At 46.6% G+C, this 17,725-nt stretch overlaps 1 protein-coding gene across 1 annotated transcript; it reads left to right on the top strand.

Moving 5' to 3' along the window:
• Positions 1–10,084: 10,084 nt before the first annotated feature.
• Positions 10,085–13,772, top strand: LOC124648587 (beta-1,2-xylosyltransferase XYXT1-like). Its single transcript, XM_047188320.1, has 5 exons — positions 10,085–10,211; positions 10,826–10,987; positions 11,099–11,173; positions 12,437–12,502; positions 12,595–13,772. Exons 1-5 carry the CDS (start codon positions 10,085–10,087, stop codon positions 13,770–13,772), a joined length of 1,608 nt encoding a protein of 535 aa, XP_047044276.1.
• Positions 13,773–17,725: the final 3,953 nt, after the last annotated feature.

Raw genomic sequence — 17,725 nt, 5'->3', positions numbered from 1 at the left:
CCCGTAGATATTTTACATGGTCGGCAATGTAGCAAAACGCTATCGATCCAAAGACTGTAAGATATTTAGATCTAGGTACTAAATTGCCTATTCGATTTGACAAACTATATTAAAAACTTTTTGAGGACATTTAAAATAGGGAAGAAAATAACCAATTTTAGTGAGTTTAAATTTTCCTCAATGTATGTTCTTAAGAGTTCAACAAAATAATGCTCATGATGCACATTACAACTCCTATTTAGGTTTAGCTAAAAGAGGGGTGTTACAACTTTCCACCAAACTTCTGACACCACAACGTGCAACGGATCGCATGCGGATAGACTTTTAGACCTTCGCGAAGATTGGCCTTTTTCTAGAGATTTCGATATTAGACGTATCTTCTTTTTATTTTCACAAGATCTTGGCGAGTAAACCCATCCCTTTTGGCCCATGTGAACATTTGCACATCCATTGACCTTATGCGTGGATGGCCCATTTTTTTTAAAAAAATCCTATCCGGATACACCGCTCATCAGTGAACACCGGTCAACAGCCAACGGCCGGCGCACTAGGCCGGCCATGGACGTGTTATGCATTCTCCTGGCTTTCTGTAAAATTTTCTTTCTCGTAACTCGGATCCAATCTTTGGCATGAAAATTTTGAAGAAAAAACACCGTTGGTTAAGTACGGGGAATTTCAAAACCTTCTCCGACGGCGGAGAAGAGATCATCGGCAAATGCCGTAAGTTTTATGGTGAAGATCCGAATGGATCGAGAGAGGCAGACAAGAGAAAGGCAGCATCTCTCTGCAAATGGTTTTCCAGATGTTTAACATACCTCACAGTAGCACGAGACCTCCGGCGATGGCCACCGGAGTCCGGCGAGGACTGTATCGTAGGAGACTTGTCCGAGACCTCCATGTCATCCTCACCGGCTGATAGGCACCAAAACTTACCACGGAAGGGCAGCGTCCCCATGTCACCCCATCAGCGCAGGCCGATTCCCCGTACGTGCAAACCAGTCTATGTGACAGAAGATCCTTCTCATGATGCACTTCCTAGTAGGCTTTGTTGTTCCACCACTTGTCATCTTTCTCCATCTTGTCAAAGGCGGTCTCACGCTCCTCCTTCTCTGAGCGGTAGTCCTACGTAAAAGCCAAGTATACTACCATGTCCATGAAACATGAAAAACCTCGTGGCACGAAAATGGGTTGCCCGTGGAGACGGATTGCTCGGCTGAGCTGTTTAATGCAGTTTTCTTTGATTGCAGGGTAGGGTTCCTTTTATTTTGTTGTAAAGTGGTGGACAGTTCAAATTCCAATATAATCGATACCCCCAATTTTCAAACCCTCAAGTGTTCGCTCCCACATTGGTTCTAGTGCTGGAATTTGGGGCATTTGGCCTTCGGTCCATGGCCCATTATCAAATTCTGAAACTCACATGGCCCATTCCAATAATCAGTGGCAGCACTAGTGGGAGCTAAAGTTTAGTCTCACATTGCTAGTTGGGAGAGAGTTGGAGTGGTATATAAGGTGGGTTGTTCTAGTCCTAGTAAGTGAGTGAGAAGAGAGAGAGCCCTCGCGCACTCCTCCTCCTCCGCCGCCCGCCTCACCACGCCTCACCTCGCCGCGCCGCGCCGCGCCGCGCCGTGGGTTGCGGGAATCTCGCCGAGCCGAAATTAATTGTGTAATCAATTTCGAGTCATTAACGGACGCGTTACTCAGCCGTTTTGCCTTCCGGCTTTTCTGGATCGTGGCTGTGCCGACTCGGACGTGGGCTGCGCCCCACGACCTTCCCGAACCGCACTATATAAGCGCGGACTCCAACCCTAGTCAAGATTAGACGCACATGCGACTACCTGTTTCCAGTTCATTGCGCCGCCGCCTTCGTCTTCCTCATCCCGTCCGTCGGCTTGCACCGACTGCCGGGACAGTAGGCCTCCGGAACCCTGCCTCTCGTGAACCTGTACGGGTGAGGGGCAATCAGGTTTTTGGGGAGCGCTCCGGCCCGACTACTGGCATCACGACGTCGTCATCGGACGACGAGTTCTTCCACACCGACAACTTCTTCCCAGACCTCAGCGACTTCTTCGACAACCTCAACATGGGCGACAACGACGCTGCTGCGAAGTATGTAATCTTGTCGTTTCTCTTTCAGTTTCTGTTAGAGTTTCTTCTTCTAATTTCTGTGGTAGATGCGATCGGTTTGTCTTGTTTACATGTGATCTGTTCATCTACCTTACTAGTCTGCACGATTAGTTTATCTATTATTTTCATAGTCATGATTTATCAATTACTTGTACGGATTATTTCATATGGATATTTGCTTATATATTCAACAATCCAAAAACCTGATTTTAGGCAAATCAATTCAAGCAGCGTTGCTGCCGCTACTCGACCTCCCCTCTTTGATGGTATGCATTACAAGAGGTGGCGCACAAAGGCAGTTCTATGGTTTACAAACCTAGGCTGTTTTAGCGCCACAGATGCTAGACCTGAGGATCCTCTCTCTGCAGAGGAGCAGGAAAAGTTTGAGAAGGTCGACGCCATGTTTAAGGCGGCCTTGTTTGGGGTCTCCGACGCTGGCACTGAACTGTATGTCATGGAACAATACTATGACTATAGGATGACTGATGAGCGCTCCGTGGTTGAGCAGGCTCATGAGATTCAGTCTCTTGCCAAAGAACTCGAGCAGTTTAAGTGTACCTTACCGGACAAATTTGTGGCCGGTGGCATTATTGCCAAGCTTCCTCCTTCGTGGAGGAACTTTGCTACTTCTCTGAAACATAAGAGACAAGAGTTTTCCGTTTCGGATCTCATTGGCTCGCTTCATGTGGAAGAGAAGGCGGAGAGCAAAGGACACACACGCTCGTAGTTTTGAGGGAGGTTCTAGTGCAAATGTGGTACAGAAGAAGAACTTCCAATCTCACAAGTCTAAGAATAAGAACAATGGAAAAGGCAAGTTTGATGAGAAGAACAAAGCCTCCAACTCAACCAACTTCAAGAGGAAGACTCCCTATAAGAAGAAAGGGAACTGCCATGTTTGTGGCGCTCCTGGACATTGGGCTCCTGATTGCCCAAAACGCCATTATCGGCGTGGGAACAGCGGCAAGTCCGCAAATGTTGTTATTGGCGTTGATACTGAGATGAAGGACGTTGGGTACGGTATTTCCCCTACTGTCCTTTCAGTATGTAATTCTCCTGATTGGTGGATAGACACCGGAGCCAATACACATGTATGTTACGATGTGTCTATGTTTTCTTCTTATCGAGGTCGCAAGGACTTCCTCCGTCCCGATGGGAAACGGCTCACGTGCTTCTGTTCGTGGTGTTGGTACGGTGGATCTGAAGTTTACTTCGGAAAGACCATCCCAGCTGAAGAATGTGCAGCACGTTCCCTCCATTAATAAGAATCTCGTTAGCGGATCGCTTTTATGTCGAGATGGTTTTAAGTTGGTTTTTGAGTCCAATAAAGTTGTAATTTCCAAGTGTGGACAATTTGTTGGAAATGGTTATGTGTGCGGAGGCCTGTTCCGCTTATCTTTGTCAGACTTATGTACTCAAATTATTAATCATGTTTGCAATGATAGTGAGTCCGATATTTGGCATTCACGACTTTGTCATATTAATTTTGGGTGCATGACGCGGCTAGCGAATATGAATATAATTCCGAAATTTTCTATTGTCAAGAAATCCAAGTGCCAAGTATGTGTGCAAGCTAAGCAACCACGTAAGTCTCATAAGGCTAGCGGAGGCAAGAGACTTGGCACCGGCTGGAGCTTATACATTCAGATCTTTGTGAAATGAATGGTGAATTGACAAAAGGAGGAAAAAGATGCTTCATGACTTTAATTGATGACTCTACTCGATATTGTTATGTGTACCTCCTGAAATCTAAAGATGAAGCTCTTAACCACTTCAAAATCTTTAAAGCTGAAGCAGAAAACCAACTTGATCGAAAGATCAAGTGGCTAAGGTCTGATCGTGGTGGAGAGTATTTTTCCAACGAGTTTGATTCTTTTTGTGCGGAACATGGTATTATCCATGAGAGGACGCCTCCCTACTCACCTCAGTCAGATGGGGTGGCCGAAAGGAAGAACCGTACTCTAACTGATTTGGTTAACGCCATGTTAGATACATCGGGTCTATCCAAGGCATGGTGGGGGAGGCGATATTGACTGCATGTCATGTCCTAAACCGTGTTCCCACAAAGAACAAAACCATTACCCCGTTTGAGGAATGGGAAAGGAAAAGGCTGAAACTCTCTTACCTACGAACTTGGGGCTGCATGGCGAAAGTAAATGTGCCGATACCCAAGAAGCGCAAGTTTGGACCAAAAACCGTGGATTGTGTTCTTCTGGGATATGCATTTCATAGCATTGGCTACAGATTTTTGATAGTAATATCTGAGGTATCCGACATGCATGTTGGTACAATTATGGAGTCGAATGATGCGACTTTCTTTGAGGACATCTTTCCTATGAAAGAAACGTCTAGCTCATCAATTCAGGAGATGCCCAGTTCATCTACTCGGGAATTATTTCCTGAACCTACCATGGCTATAGAACACTTTGATAATCCTATGGAGGATGATAGTGAAGCTCCCAAAAGGAGCAAGAGACAGAGGACTGGAAAGTCCTTTGGTCACGATTCATTGTGTACCTCGTGGATGATACTCCCACTTCTATTTCAGAAGCCTATGCATCTCGGGATGCGACTACTTGGAAGGAAGCTGTCCGTAGCGAGATGGATTCCATCTTAGCTAATGGAACTTGGGAGGTTACTGATCGTCCTTAATTATGGGTGCAAACCTGTAGGATGCAAGTGGGTGTTCAAGAAAAAGCTTAGGCCCGATGGTACTATTGAAAAGTACAAGGCACGTCTTGTGGCCAAGGGTTATACCCAGAAAGAAGGTGAGGATTTCTTTGATACATACTCACATGTTGCCAGATTGACCACCATTCGAGTGCTACTATCCTTGGCTGCCTCACATGGTCTTCTCGTTCATCAAATGGATGTTAAGACTGCCTTCCTAAATGGAGAGCTTGAAGAGGAAATCTATATGGAGCAGCCTGATGGATTTGTAGTAGATGGTCAAGAAGGAAAAGTGTGTAAATTACTGAAGTCTTTGTATGGGCTTAAGCAAGCACCTAAGCAGTGGCATGAGAAGTTTGAAAGAACTTTAACCGCTGAAGGCTTTGTTGTAAATGAAGGCGACAAGTGTGTATACTATCGCCATGGTGGGGGCGAGGGAGTTATTCTTTGTCTCTATGTCGATGACATATTGATATTCGGGACCAGCCTTACTTGTGATTAAGGAGGTCAAGGAGTTCCTATCTCGTTGTTTTGAGATGAAGGACTTGGGAGTAGGCTGATGTGATCTTAAACATCAAGCTGTCTGAAGGATGAGGATGGTGGGATTACATTGCTTGTCCCACTATGTGGAAAAGATCTGAGTCGCTTCGGGTATAGCGATCGCAAATCTTCTCCAACGCCTTATGATCCTAGTGTGATAATTCGTAAGAATAAAAGAATTGCTAGAGATCAATTGCGATATTCGCAAATCATTGGCTCGCTTATGTATTTAGCCAGCGCCATGAGGCTGACATCTCCTTTCTTTGTAAGTAAACTCAGCCATTTTGTGTCTAGACCTGGAGATGTTCATTGGCATGCTCTTGAGAGAGTTTTGCGCTATTTGAAAGGCGCTGCGAGTTATGGCATTCACTATAGTGGGTATCCAAGGGTACTTGAGGGTTATAGTGATGCAAATTGGATATCTGATGCTGATGAGACTAAGGCCACAAGTGGTTATTTGTTTACACTTGGAGGTGGCGTTGTCTCCTGGAAGTCTTGCAAGCAGACCATCATTACGAGGTTGATGTCTACGGGAGCTTCTATTCTTGTAGACAGTGTTGGGCCTCCAAGAGCAGAGGTTTGTAGAACAGCAGCAAGTTTCCCTTAAGTGGATCACCCAAGGTTTATCGAACTCAGGGAGGAAGAGGTCAAAGATATCCCTCTCATGCAACCACTGCAACCACAAAGCAAGAAGTCTCTTGTGTCCCCAACACACCTAATAGGTGCACTAGTTCGGCGAAGAGATAGTGAAATACGGGTGGTATGAATAAGTAGTAGCAACGGCACCGAGAAAAAGTGCTTTGCCCGGGACGGTAAACAAGCGGTAGTAGCGTAGCGGTAGTAACGTGATAAAACGATAAACAAGCAGCGATAGCGATAATTAGGAACAAGGCCTAGGGATTAGACTTTCACTAGTGGACTCTCTCAACTTTGATCACATAACGGAATAGATAAATGCATACTCTACACCTCTTGTTGGATGATGAACACATTGCGTAGGATTACACGAACCCTCAATGCCGGAGTTAACAAGCTCCACAATTAAATGTTCATATTTAAATAACCTTAGAGTGCAAGAAAGATCAACACGACTAAACCAAGTACTAACATAGCATGCACACTGTCACCTTCACGCCACGTAGGAAGAATAGATCATATCAATACTATCATAGCAATAGTTAACTTCACAATCTACAAGAGATCATGATCATAGCATACGCCAAGTACTAACACGGATGCACACACTGTGTCACCATTACACCGTGCGGGAGGAATAAAACTACTTTAATAACACATCACTAGAGTAGCACATAGATAAATTGTGATACAAAACATATTGCAATCATAAAGAGATATAAATAAGCACTTCACTACGCCATTCATAACGGTGAGTAAGTATTCTGTGAAATATAGCCTAAGAGACCCACACGGTGCACACAGCTTGTCACCTTTACACACGTGGGACAAGGAGTCTCCGGAGATCACATAAGTAAAACTCACTTGACTAGCACAATGACATCTAGATTACAAGCATCATCATATGAATCTCAATCATATAAGGCATCTCATGAGATTATTGTATTGAAGTACATAGGAGAGAGATGAACCACATAGCTACCGGTACAGCCCCGAGCCTCGATGGAGAACTACTCCCTCCTCATGGGAGCAGCAGCGGTGATGAAGATGGCGGTGGAGATGGCAGCGGTGTCGATGGAGAAGCCTTCGGGGGCACTTCCCCGCTCCGGCGGGGTGCTGGAGCAGAGACTCCTGTCCCCGGATCTTGGCTTCGTGATGGCGGCGGCTGCGGAAGGTTTTCCGTATCGTGGTTTTTCGCATCGGGGTTTTCGCGATGGAGGCTTTAAATAGGCGGAAGGGCAGCCTCGGAGGGGCCTGGGGGCCCACACCATAGGGCGGCGCGGCCCCCACGGCCGCGCCGGGGTGTGGTGTGGGGCCCCCGGGGCTTCCCTACTGGAGGCTCTCGGGTGTTCCGGAAGGCTCCGGGAAAAATAGGGACTCGGGTCTTGATTTCGTCCAATTCCGAGAATATTTCTTTACTAGGATTTACGGAGACGAAAAACAGCGAGAAAACGGAGGCGGCTCTTCGGCATCTTGTTAATAGGTTAGTTCCGAGAAAATGCACGAATATGACATAAAGTATGCATAAAACATGTAGGTATCATCAATAATATGGCATAGAACATAAGAAATTATCGATACGTCGGAGACGTATCGGAGGTCAACTATGGAAGCGAGAACTCACAGCATTGAGACACGCCACTTTGTTGAAGCGAGTGGCTTCGTGGGCTCTTGATGGACTTACCGTGGTTGAGAAACCAATACCCGCTATTCCTATGAACTGTGATAATCAAACTGTGATCGTCAAAGTAAACAGTTCTAAGGATAATATGAAGTCATCAAGGCATGTGAAGAGGAGGCTGAAAACTGTCAGAAAAATGAGAAACTCCGGAGTTATAACGTTGGATTATATCCATACGTCTAGAAACCTGGCAGACCCCTTCACAAAGGGACTATCACGAAATGTGATAGAAAATGCATCGAGGAGATGGGTATGAGACCCACGGTATGAGCTGCCCACGGTGGTAACTCACTCTATGTGATCGGAGATCCCGTGAATTAGAGCCGGGAGACAAGGCTGTTGGTTAGGCTGGGAGGAGAGTATATATCCCTATAGCAATTTTACCACTCCGTAAGATGCAATACTCTCCTAATGCTGCATGGCAGGTTGATAATTATCTTAATGTGTTCTACGTGGCTTATTTTAGCGAGAGATGTTATCACTGCGAGAACATCTTTTGAAGAACACACCTATATGAGTCTGATTGTTAAACGTCGCAATCTATGAGAGTTGGGTGCTCTCTAGTAAACTCATGAAAGGCCCTGGAGTATGACGTGTAAGCTCCAAACCGCGATGAAGCCTAGCGGCAGCCTAGTATCGGTCTAGGCTTTGTATGAAGCTAGTGCGCAGAAAACTTGTAGTTCAAGGCATAGTCCACTATCCAAGTTGCAATCTAGTGTAATATGAAGCTTTAAGTGGAAGTTCAACTTAACAGTCTCCACGACATACCGGTATATAAAACAATGTTCTGCAAACTTATTGATGAGATGTGCCAATGAGAGTTTGTGGGGGATTGCTTGGAATTTGGGGCATTTGGCCTTTGGCCCATGGCCCATTATCAAATTCTGAAACTCACATGGCCCATTCCAAAAATCAGTGGCAGCACTAGTGGGGGCTAAAGTTTAGTCCCACATTGCTAGTTGGGAGAGAGTTGGAGTGGTATATAAGGTGGGTTGTTCTAGTCCTAGTAAGTGAGTGAGAAGAGAGAGAGCCCTCGCGCACTCCTCCTCCTCCGCCGCCCGCCTCGGCTCGCCACGCCTCGCCTCGCCTCGCCTCGCCTCGTCACGTCACGACGCGCCGCGGGTTGCGGGAATCTCGCCGAGCCGAGCTTATCTTTTTGTTGTTTGGGAAATTAATTGTGTAATCAATTTCGAGTCATTAACGGACGCGTTACTCAGCCGTTTTGCCTTCCGGCTTTTCTGGATCGTGGCTGTGCCGACTCGGACGTGGGCTGCGCCCCACGACCTTCCCGAACCGCACTATATAAGCGCGGACTCCAACCCTAGTCAAGATTAGACGCACATGCGACTACCTGTTTCCAGTTCATTGCGCCGCCGCCTTCGTCTTCCTCATCCCGTCCGTCGGCTTGCATCGGCCATGCCGGGACGATGAGGCCTCCGGAACCACTGCCTCTCGTGAACCTGTACGGGTGAGGGGCAATCAGGTTTTAGGGGAGCGCTCCGGCGCGACTGCGGCATCACGACGTCGTCATCGGACGACGAGTTCTTCCACACCGACAACTTCTTCCCGGACCTCAGCGACTTCTTCGACAACCTCAACATGGGCGACAACGACGCTGCTGCGAAGTATGTGATCTTGTCGTTTCTCCTTCAGTTTCTGTTAGAGTTTCTTCTTCTAGTTTCTGTGGTATATGCGATCGGTTTGTCTTGTTTACATGTGATCTGTTCATCTACCTTACTAGTCTGCACGACTAGTTTATCTGTTATTTTCATAGTCATGATTTATCAATTACTTGTACGGATTATTTCATATAGATATTTGCTTATATATTCAACAGGGAGTACCATTTTTGGTACGGAGTATCACCTATCAGTGTTAAGCGGGTTCCGCAAATCTTAGGATCTCAGTCCACGAACGGTCCAATGGCATGGCCCTGACGAAAACGCTTGTTTTTGTTGATTGCGAGGTTGGTTTGGAACCAGGACGACAAAACTGAGTAAAGCTAACACCTCTTAGCAAAACTGAGTAATACTAAAAATAGTGGGGCCTGAAAATGGAAATCCCATATTTTTTAGTTTTTTTCGATAAGACACTTTATTAACTTACTAAGAGTTTAAAACTGGAATTACTGACATTTAAGAATCGACGGACTAATATAAAATGGACTACACAAGCGATATGCTCTCTGGTAGACCAATGCAATGATGCCATTGCGTGAGATGCATGTGCGTGGGATTTAATGACGCGGCAAGTCAACCAAAGACAGTGCGCGCGGGATACAAAGACAATCGGGATTTGGGTAGTCTGCTTCAGACGTAAGAGTTCAGACAAAGCTTACTTTGTTTGCTAGCTTAGGCAAGAGAGTGTCAACCTGCTGAGAAGATCTTAGTTTAGAGCTAGTGATCAAGCTATAGTGAGCGAGCAACCGGATGCGACATGAAGGCTCGGAGGAACGAGAGCAGCAAGAAGCCTCGTTGCGGGGGAGCGGTAGCGGCATGGCTTCTGGTTCCGCTGCTCGTCCTCGTCGTGCTCAAGACCGGTTATCTGCCGCAGCTTACTCGCCGTAAGTCTTCTTAAACTGAAGAACAAGTTCCTTTGTTTTGAAATTTTGGTTTACACTTCGGTTTCAAGTGTGCTTGTATCTGTACATCCGTTTATGTTCAACATTCATATTTCTGTTCACTGTTCTCAATTTTGTGTCACGAATAGAAGGCCTCGATAGGTGTTCCTTCCTGCCAAGCAGCTTTTAGAGAGTGTGGGTTTAGATCCACACAAATGTATACATCTAGTATGTTAAAGCCCTTTCGTCACAGAAGCTTTGTCTGTAGAACTTGAGCAGTAACAGTTAATCAGTTAACATGTTTTTGCAACATTACTGTAGTACGTTTAGTTCCAACATTTGCCCATGAGGTTGACTACATTTTCAGTTACAATGAATTTCGGGTTTTGCATCCGATAAGAAATAAACGTTACAAACAACTGAGTTTCCTACTACAAGCATGTACCGAATTATTAGTGAGCACAATGTAACTGCACCAGGGCATGACTTGCATTCCTTGTTTCGCAGTTACAGACACCAACACTACCCATGTTTCAGATAGTGTACTTTTTTCCCATGCGTTACCCTGCCTTAAATCCTGTCAATTAACTCCGCCTCCATGTGTATTTGCATCCCAGATTTAGAGTGTGCAGGAATAGGGCAGCAGCAGCAACGACTACCTGAGATAGTCAACTTACAAGCTGAGGAAGGTATGCCGAAGACAACTGGTATAGCCAACTTACAAGCTGAGGAAGGTACGCCGAAGACAACTGGTATAGCCAACTTACAAGCTGAGGAAGGTACGCCGGAGACAACTGGTAATCTCACTATACTTACCCTAGCTTAGCCAAGCTTCAATTCTGCTGTTAACTGAACATAATTGGCGTTAACGGGTACTTCACTCAATTCAGGTTCGGTCGCCAAAGCACCACTATCTCCGGCATCAAGCGACAAGATCGCCGGCGATGGCGCAGATGCGATCAAAGGTAATTAATGGCCGGCCTTCTACTGCAGAATCGGAGGTTAAAATAACCTGTCTAAAAGTCTAACAGACTGAGTAATGTGTACTGCATCGCACGTGCCAGCCGATCCACCGCCGGAATGCAAATAGTAAATAAGATAAAATAAAACCGAGTCAACAGATCGAAGTTGTACTAGTAATCAACATTAGAATGAAGTTGAGATTCCTTCCACTAGCTACTGTCGGTTCTTGATTTCAGACAGAACAGTCGAATATCACATTTCTTACTGACTAAACTATACTAGAATTCGACCAGTAATTACTTTTGTTGTTACAGTATGGCCGATGTGTTTCGAGGTATGCCCGAACTGGACCAAGATTCAGTGACTGGAGTACATCAAGCCACGCAGTAACTGGACCTTCCATCTGCCCCACGTTCTTCATCCAACGGTTACAATCAAGCGATTCTAAAACTTTACCGAATTTGTCTTTTTTGCTGCGCCTAAAATATAAAAAAAATTCATTGAAACTTTTTCGTACTTACAACATGATTCGTTGGCAACATGTACATTTTTAGTTTTGAATTTTTTTGATGATTTTGAATTTTTGTTTTCAAAATCATCAAAAAATTCAAAACTAAAAATGTGCATGTTGCCAACGAATCATGTTATAAGTACGAAAAAGTTTCAATGAAAAATATTTTATATTTTGGGCGCAGTACCGTTGGATGGAGAATGTGGGGCAGATGGAAGTCCAATTACAGCGTGACTTGATGGAGTGCAGTCAGTGAATCTTCGTCCACCCGAACTCATAATGCAGTAGAGTGTCTGCGAAACTAGCTGATATTGTTCAAGTGTAATCTGTTAGGACAGAGATTTGGTGCACATGAGCACCAGTGATCTCACTTCAAAAAATAAATGAAAAATTATATTTCTAAGCTTCACAAAAATCTAAAAATAAATCATGATGTAGCCGGTATTGTATCCCATAATCATTTAAATTTTCAACTGAAAATAATGTGTATTTTAGGTTGCACAAAAATAACAAATGCATAGATCTGAGTATAGTGATTCAAATCTACAAAAAGAAAACAGATTTTGTCATTTTTGTATAGGTCAAAAAACAAAACATTTGAAATTGAGATTTTGTAGGTTAGTGGGGTACATCATTAGGTACTTTAGAATTTTGTTACATAATTCTTTTAAACATAAAAATATAATTATCAAAAAATTTAATACGATGAGAGCACTAGTGCAGGATCCAATATGACTTTTCGAATCTGTTGCAGATGGAAAAGATGGAAAGAACTTTCTAGCAATGAACGGAGAAATAGATGGTCCCTTGCGAAGTTCAGGTAACTACAAAGTGCATTGTGAGCATGATTCGGTTTGGCATTGCTAGAGCCAGGCAGTAATTGACTGTTGCATATGGTGTGGACATACGCAGATGTGGCAGCACCAAGAAGCAGCAAGTTAACCTGCGACTTCAGCAGCAGGCACACGGACATCTGCGCCATGGAAGGCGATGTCCGTGTGCACGGCAAATCCGGCACCGTGTACGTGGTGGCAGCATCCAAGGAGAGCTACCGGCCGGAGAACGGGACGGTGACCTTCCGCCCATTCACGCGCAAGTACGAGGAAAGTAGCACGATGCAGATGGTCCGAGAGGTGACCATCCGCACGGACGACGCCGCCCCGCCGTCGTGCACGGTGACGCACGACGTCCCGGCGGTGGTCTTCTCCACCGGTCCCGACCGCGGCAACATCTTCCACGGCTTGGCGGATCTGATCATCCCCCTCTACATCACGGCGCGGGAGTACGACGGCCGCGTCCAGCTCCTGGCCACCGGGTACCAGCGACAGTGGATTTCCCATTACCGGCACCTCATCGAGGCCCTCTCCGTCTACCCGGTCATCGACTTCGACGCCGATGAAGCCGTGCGCTGCTTCCCGTCGGTGCACGTCGGCATGGAGACGCACGGTGAGCTGAGGATCGACCCGGCGCTCTCCAGGAAGGGGTACACGATGAGGGACTTCCGGGACTTCCTCCTGTCGGCCTACTCGCTGAAGCGCCGATGGACGGCCCCCGTGAGCCGGAGCTCCGGGCAGAGGCCTCGTCTCGTGATGGTGCTGCGGCGGCACTCGAGGGAGATAACCAACGAGGCGGAGGCCATTGCGGCGGCTACGGAGATCGGATTCGAGGTGGTGGCCGCGGGGCCGGAGCTGGTCGGGGACACGGACCGGTTCGCGGAGGTGGTGAACTCGTGCGACGTGCTTGTGGGCGTGCACGGCGCCGGGCTCACCAACATGGTGTTCCTGCCGCACAACGGCACGGAGTTGCAGATCGTCCCGTGGGGCGAGCTCAAGTTCATTGCATTCCAGGAATACGGCCGCCCGTTGGCGGACATGGGGCTCCGGTACCTCGAGTACGAGGCTACTGCCGAGGAGACGACGCTCAAGGACGTATACGCAAAGGACCACGCCGTGTTCACCGACCCTTTATCCATACACAAGCAGGGATTTGACAAGGTCTGGTCCATCTTCCTCGGCCAAAATGTCACCCTTGACATTGGCCGCTTCAAAGGGGTCATGCAGCAGATCTACGAATCTGTCACCATTACATAGATTTGCCTGCTAGCTTCGGTGTGTTGCTTCCATCTTTTAACTTAAGATTTTCGGAGATCATTGATAGTCACATTATATGGAAATTAATCAGCTCTGAGGATCGTGTGCGCGCGTAAGCGATAGCTCACACGTCGCTTGGCCTTTTCTTCTAGAGATCCTCCAACACAAAGATTTTTTATCGTTGTAGGTGCATAATTGATCTACCGATGAACCAAGCAATCACAGCACCATGACGACACCAAAATTTGTTAACGCAGTTCGGCAAACGTCCACATCTGCGGAACATGATTTACGGGCGCTCCTCTCCTTTGATACCGCATCACTTGGCCGTCGTGGGCACCGGCAGAAGCCATCGGCTCCCCTTGCGCTCTGATAAGCATCATATATATAGCATTTTCTAGCACTGATAATTGCGTTTTAGCTTTGTTTCGAGCATTGTTCTGAGTGCAAAAGAATGCTAAAATATTGAATTTATCAAGCAGTGTATTTTCATCTTATTGCAGAAAAGTGTATCAAGGCACTCTAAACTTCTTCATTTCTGCACTTTGGAATAAGAAGAGCTCAAGTTGAGAGACCTCAAGTGTAGCATGGGATGATATGAAAAATAAAGAGATCAATTTGTGCTAAACTGAGAGAAATAGAAGGGGCAGAATGCAAGATTACAAGATTAGATTGTGGTCCTCAAATCCCTAGATACACCCCAAATCGAGGTGTGTCTGGTTTCTATCCCTAATCCCCAAAGCTCCTGCTCGACCTCCGGCCACCGATGTGGCCAGGCCGGCGTGGCGGTGCGCCATCGCGGTCCACCACCACACGCTGCTCATCCCCTTCAACATGTTGCTCTTGACCAACCCGAAGGTCAGCGGAAACTATGACGGCGATCTGAAGCCCTTCTTCCTCCTACGTCCCTTGCTGCCGCTCTGCATCGATGAACCAAAGACGACGACAGCCACTCCCTTTCTCGAATCTCCTCTTGCTCTGAACCTCTACCCCCCCCCCCCCCCGCTTCAACTACAATAGCCTCCTCACCAGACTAAAATTCGATCTAGGTTGATCCAAATCAAAGTCTATCCCTTGCCCCCCTCTTTAATTGTACACTCTGTTGTGAACTACTGTTACACATTGTGGTGTTTCATTAAGTGTATACGTAGAGACTTGTGCAAGTTCAGTAGTTTATTTGTGAGATCCAAATTGTTACTTTTAATCTTGTCCTTGTGGATGTACATACAGTAGTTAAAAGTTATTCACTTGTTTGTAGTAGCAGCAGCTGGCCACAGCAGCCACCCTCAGGCCCGGCGGGGCAGCAGCAGTTGGCCGCAGGCCCGGCGGGGTAGCAGCAGCTGGCCTCATGCCTGGCGGGGCAGCAGAAGCCACCCTGAGGCCCGGCGGTGCAGCAGCAGCCACCCTCAGGCCCGACGGTGCAGCAGCAACCAAGCGGGGAGGCTGGGGAGACGCAGCTCGCCTCGTCGGCCTCGCTTTCTCACGCTGGCCCTGGGCGCAGCGAGGAGCGGAGGGAGGCGCAGCCTCCACGAGCAGCGGCGTCGCGGTCGGTTCGGTGCAGGGGGCTACTACGCCATCTACCCCTGCATCGACTCCGCCTTCACCAGCTTCGGGGTCACCGTCTTCACCACCTTTGGCGCCGGTCTTGGTACCATCTTCACCATGCTCGAGCCCTTCTCCGTCAGCTTCCACCGTACAGCAGCTTCATCCCACGAGTCCTCCACCGGTTGCTCAGCCGAAGGTGAGGAGGAATGGGAGGTATGCTTTGACGGAGGACGGTGCGGGGGCTACGGATGAGGACGTGATGCAGAGTGCGGTGCAAGGCGGAGAAGAACCTCGACACGGCAGGTACTAAACAATCAGCCAAGTCGTTTACCTCTTTTTCGGATACTCGTATATCTTCTAATTTGAGTAGGGTAGGTGTCTCGTTGGGTAATCGGTCCGATGAGATTTTAGCTTCGGCTAATGTGTTGAGACAGACGGAGCTTGACCGTTTGACGGTTGTTCCGAATGGATCCACTGAGCCTGAAACTTCCATTGTAGACGATGATGAAGAGGATGACATCCTAGATGGTCAGCTTCTCTCGGCTATAATTGGGAATGTTACAGAAGTCGATTTAGAACACTCAGAGCTTAGTTCAGTTTATGATCTAAAAGCATCTGCACGTGGTTCTCAATCGTCGGCTGGAAAGAAATCTCGTAGATATGACAAAAATTCTAAATCTAAAATAGTTTCTCGATAAATGGCATGTTTCGGAATAGCAGAGGTCTTGATGACTTGGCTAAGCATTCTCACATTGCCGATGGTTGTAGAGATTATGATTTAGATTTTATTGCTATATCGAAGACGGGTAGGCGAAATTTCTCACAGAGTTTCCTCGACCGTTTGTCAGGCGGGATTAACTTTCTGTGGTTTTCTCGCCCGCCTCGTGGTAGGTCTGGGGGCATTTTACTTGGCGTCCGCATAGACACCATGACTGTTCTAGCTAGTTCTGATGGAGAGTACCACATTAAACTCGACATTCAGAACAAAGCAGACGGTTTCATTTGGAGTCTGGTTGTTGTGTATGGTGCTGCCCAAGACGCTTTTAAGGCTGACTTTTTACGTGAGTTGGTAAATCTTGCAAAAACCCGTATCCGATCTTGATCGGAGGGGACTTCAATTTGCTGAGATTTCCTCATGAGAAAAGCAAAGGCCTTTTCGATGGACATTGGCCTTTCTTGTTTAACGCTGTCATTGATAGCCTAGACTTAAGAGAGGTGTTTATGTCCGGTCGAGAGTTTACCTGGACCAGCAGCTTGCCTGAACCCACATACGAGAAACTAGATCGTGTGTTGATGGATACCGAATGGGAACATAAATATCCTATGGTGTCCGTCCGTGCCCTAGAACGTATTGAAAAATTGCCTGACCATGCTCCTATCCTCCTAACTACTGTGAATCCCCGTCCTATTTGTAAACGGCCGTTCAAATTTGAACTTGGCTGGTTATATCGAGATGGATTCCATGATATGGTTAAGACGGTGTGGGAAAGACCAGTCGGGGGTAGCACTCCAATAGTGAGATGGAATAATAAGATGCGAGCAATGCGCAAACATCTCTCTGGTTGGGCTGCCCATATGGCTGGTATTCTTAAAAAAGAGAAAGCACGCTTATCAAAAGTGATCGATGAGCTAGAGGCTGTTGCGGAAGTGAGACCGTTGTCCACGCAAGAGATTGATCTTAAGAATCAATCCAATGCACAGATGGCGAGTCTTCTCCGCGAAGAGGAACTCAAATGGTATCAATGATCCAAAGCCCAATTCATTTTGGAAGGAGATTCGAATACGCGATATTTTCATTGCTTGGCCAATGGAAGACATCGGAAAAAACGTATTCACTCTCTCATTCAAGATGAAGGGGTGATTGAAGGCCATGAGCAACTCAAATCATATTACTAATTATTATAAAGATCTGTTTGGTCCTCCGGAGGAAAGCTCCTTTTCTCTTAACGAGGACCTAACGGATGATATACCCCAAGTTTCTATAGAAGAAAATGGCCTACTAACCGCACCTTATTCCGAGGAAGAGGTTCAGAAGGCAATTTTCCAAATGGAAGGCAACAAAGCACCGGGTCCATATGGTTTTCTTGCGGAGTTTTATCAAACTTTCTGGGATACTATTAAACCGGACCTTCTAGATTTGTTCGGTGCTCTGCACAAAGGACAACTAGAATTATTTCGTCTAAATTTTGGTGAAGTAATTTTGTTACCGAAAGTTAATGAGGCAGAAAGGATTCAACAATATAGACCTATTTGCCTCTTAAACGCCAGTTTCAAGATTTTCACGAAAGTGGCCACCATTAGACTTAATACGGTTGCGGATCATGTCATTCAGCCGTCACAGACCGCTTTCATGCAAGGAAGGAATATCCTCAATGGAGTGGCAGTTTTGCATAAGACGGTACATGAGA

Source organism: Lolium rigidum, chromosome 1 (assembly GCF_022539505.1).
Source record: "Lolium rigidum isolate FL_2022 chromosome 1, APGP_CSIRO_Lrig_0.1, whole genome shotgun sequence".
Lineage (NCBI taxonomy): Eukaryota > Viridiplantae > Streptophyta > Magnoliopsida > Poales > Poaceae > Lolium > Lolium rigidum.
The sequence above is the reverse complement of the archived record's forward strand: the minus strand, read 5'-3'. Positions and strand labels throughout refer to the sequence as shown.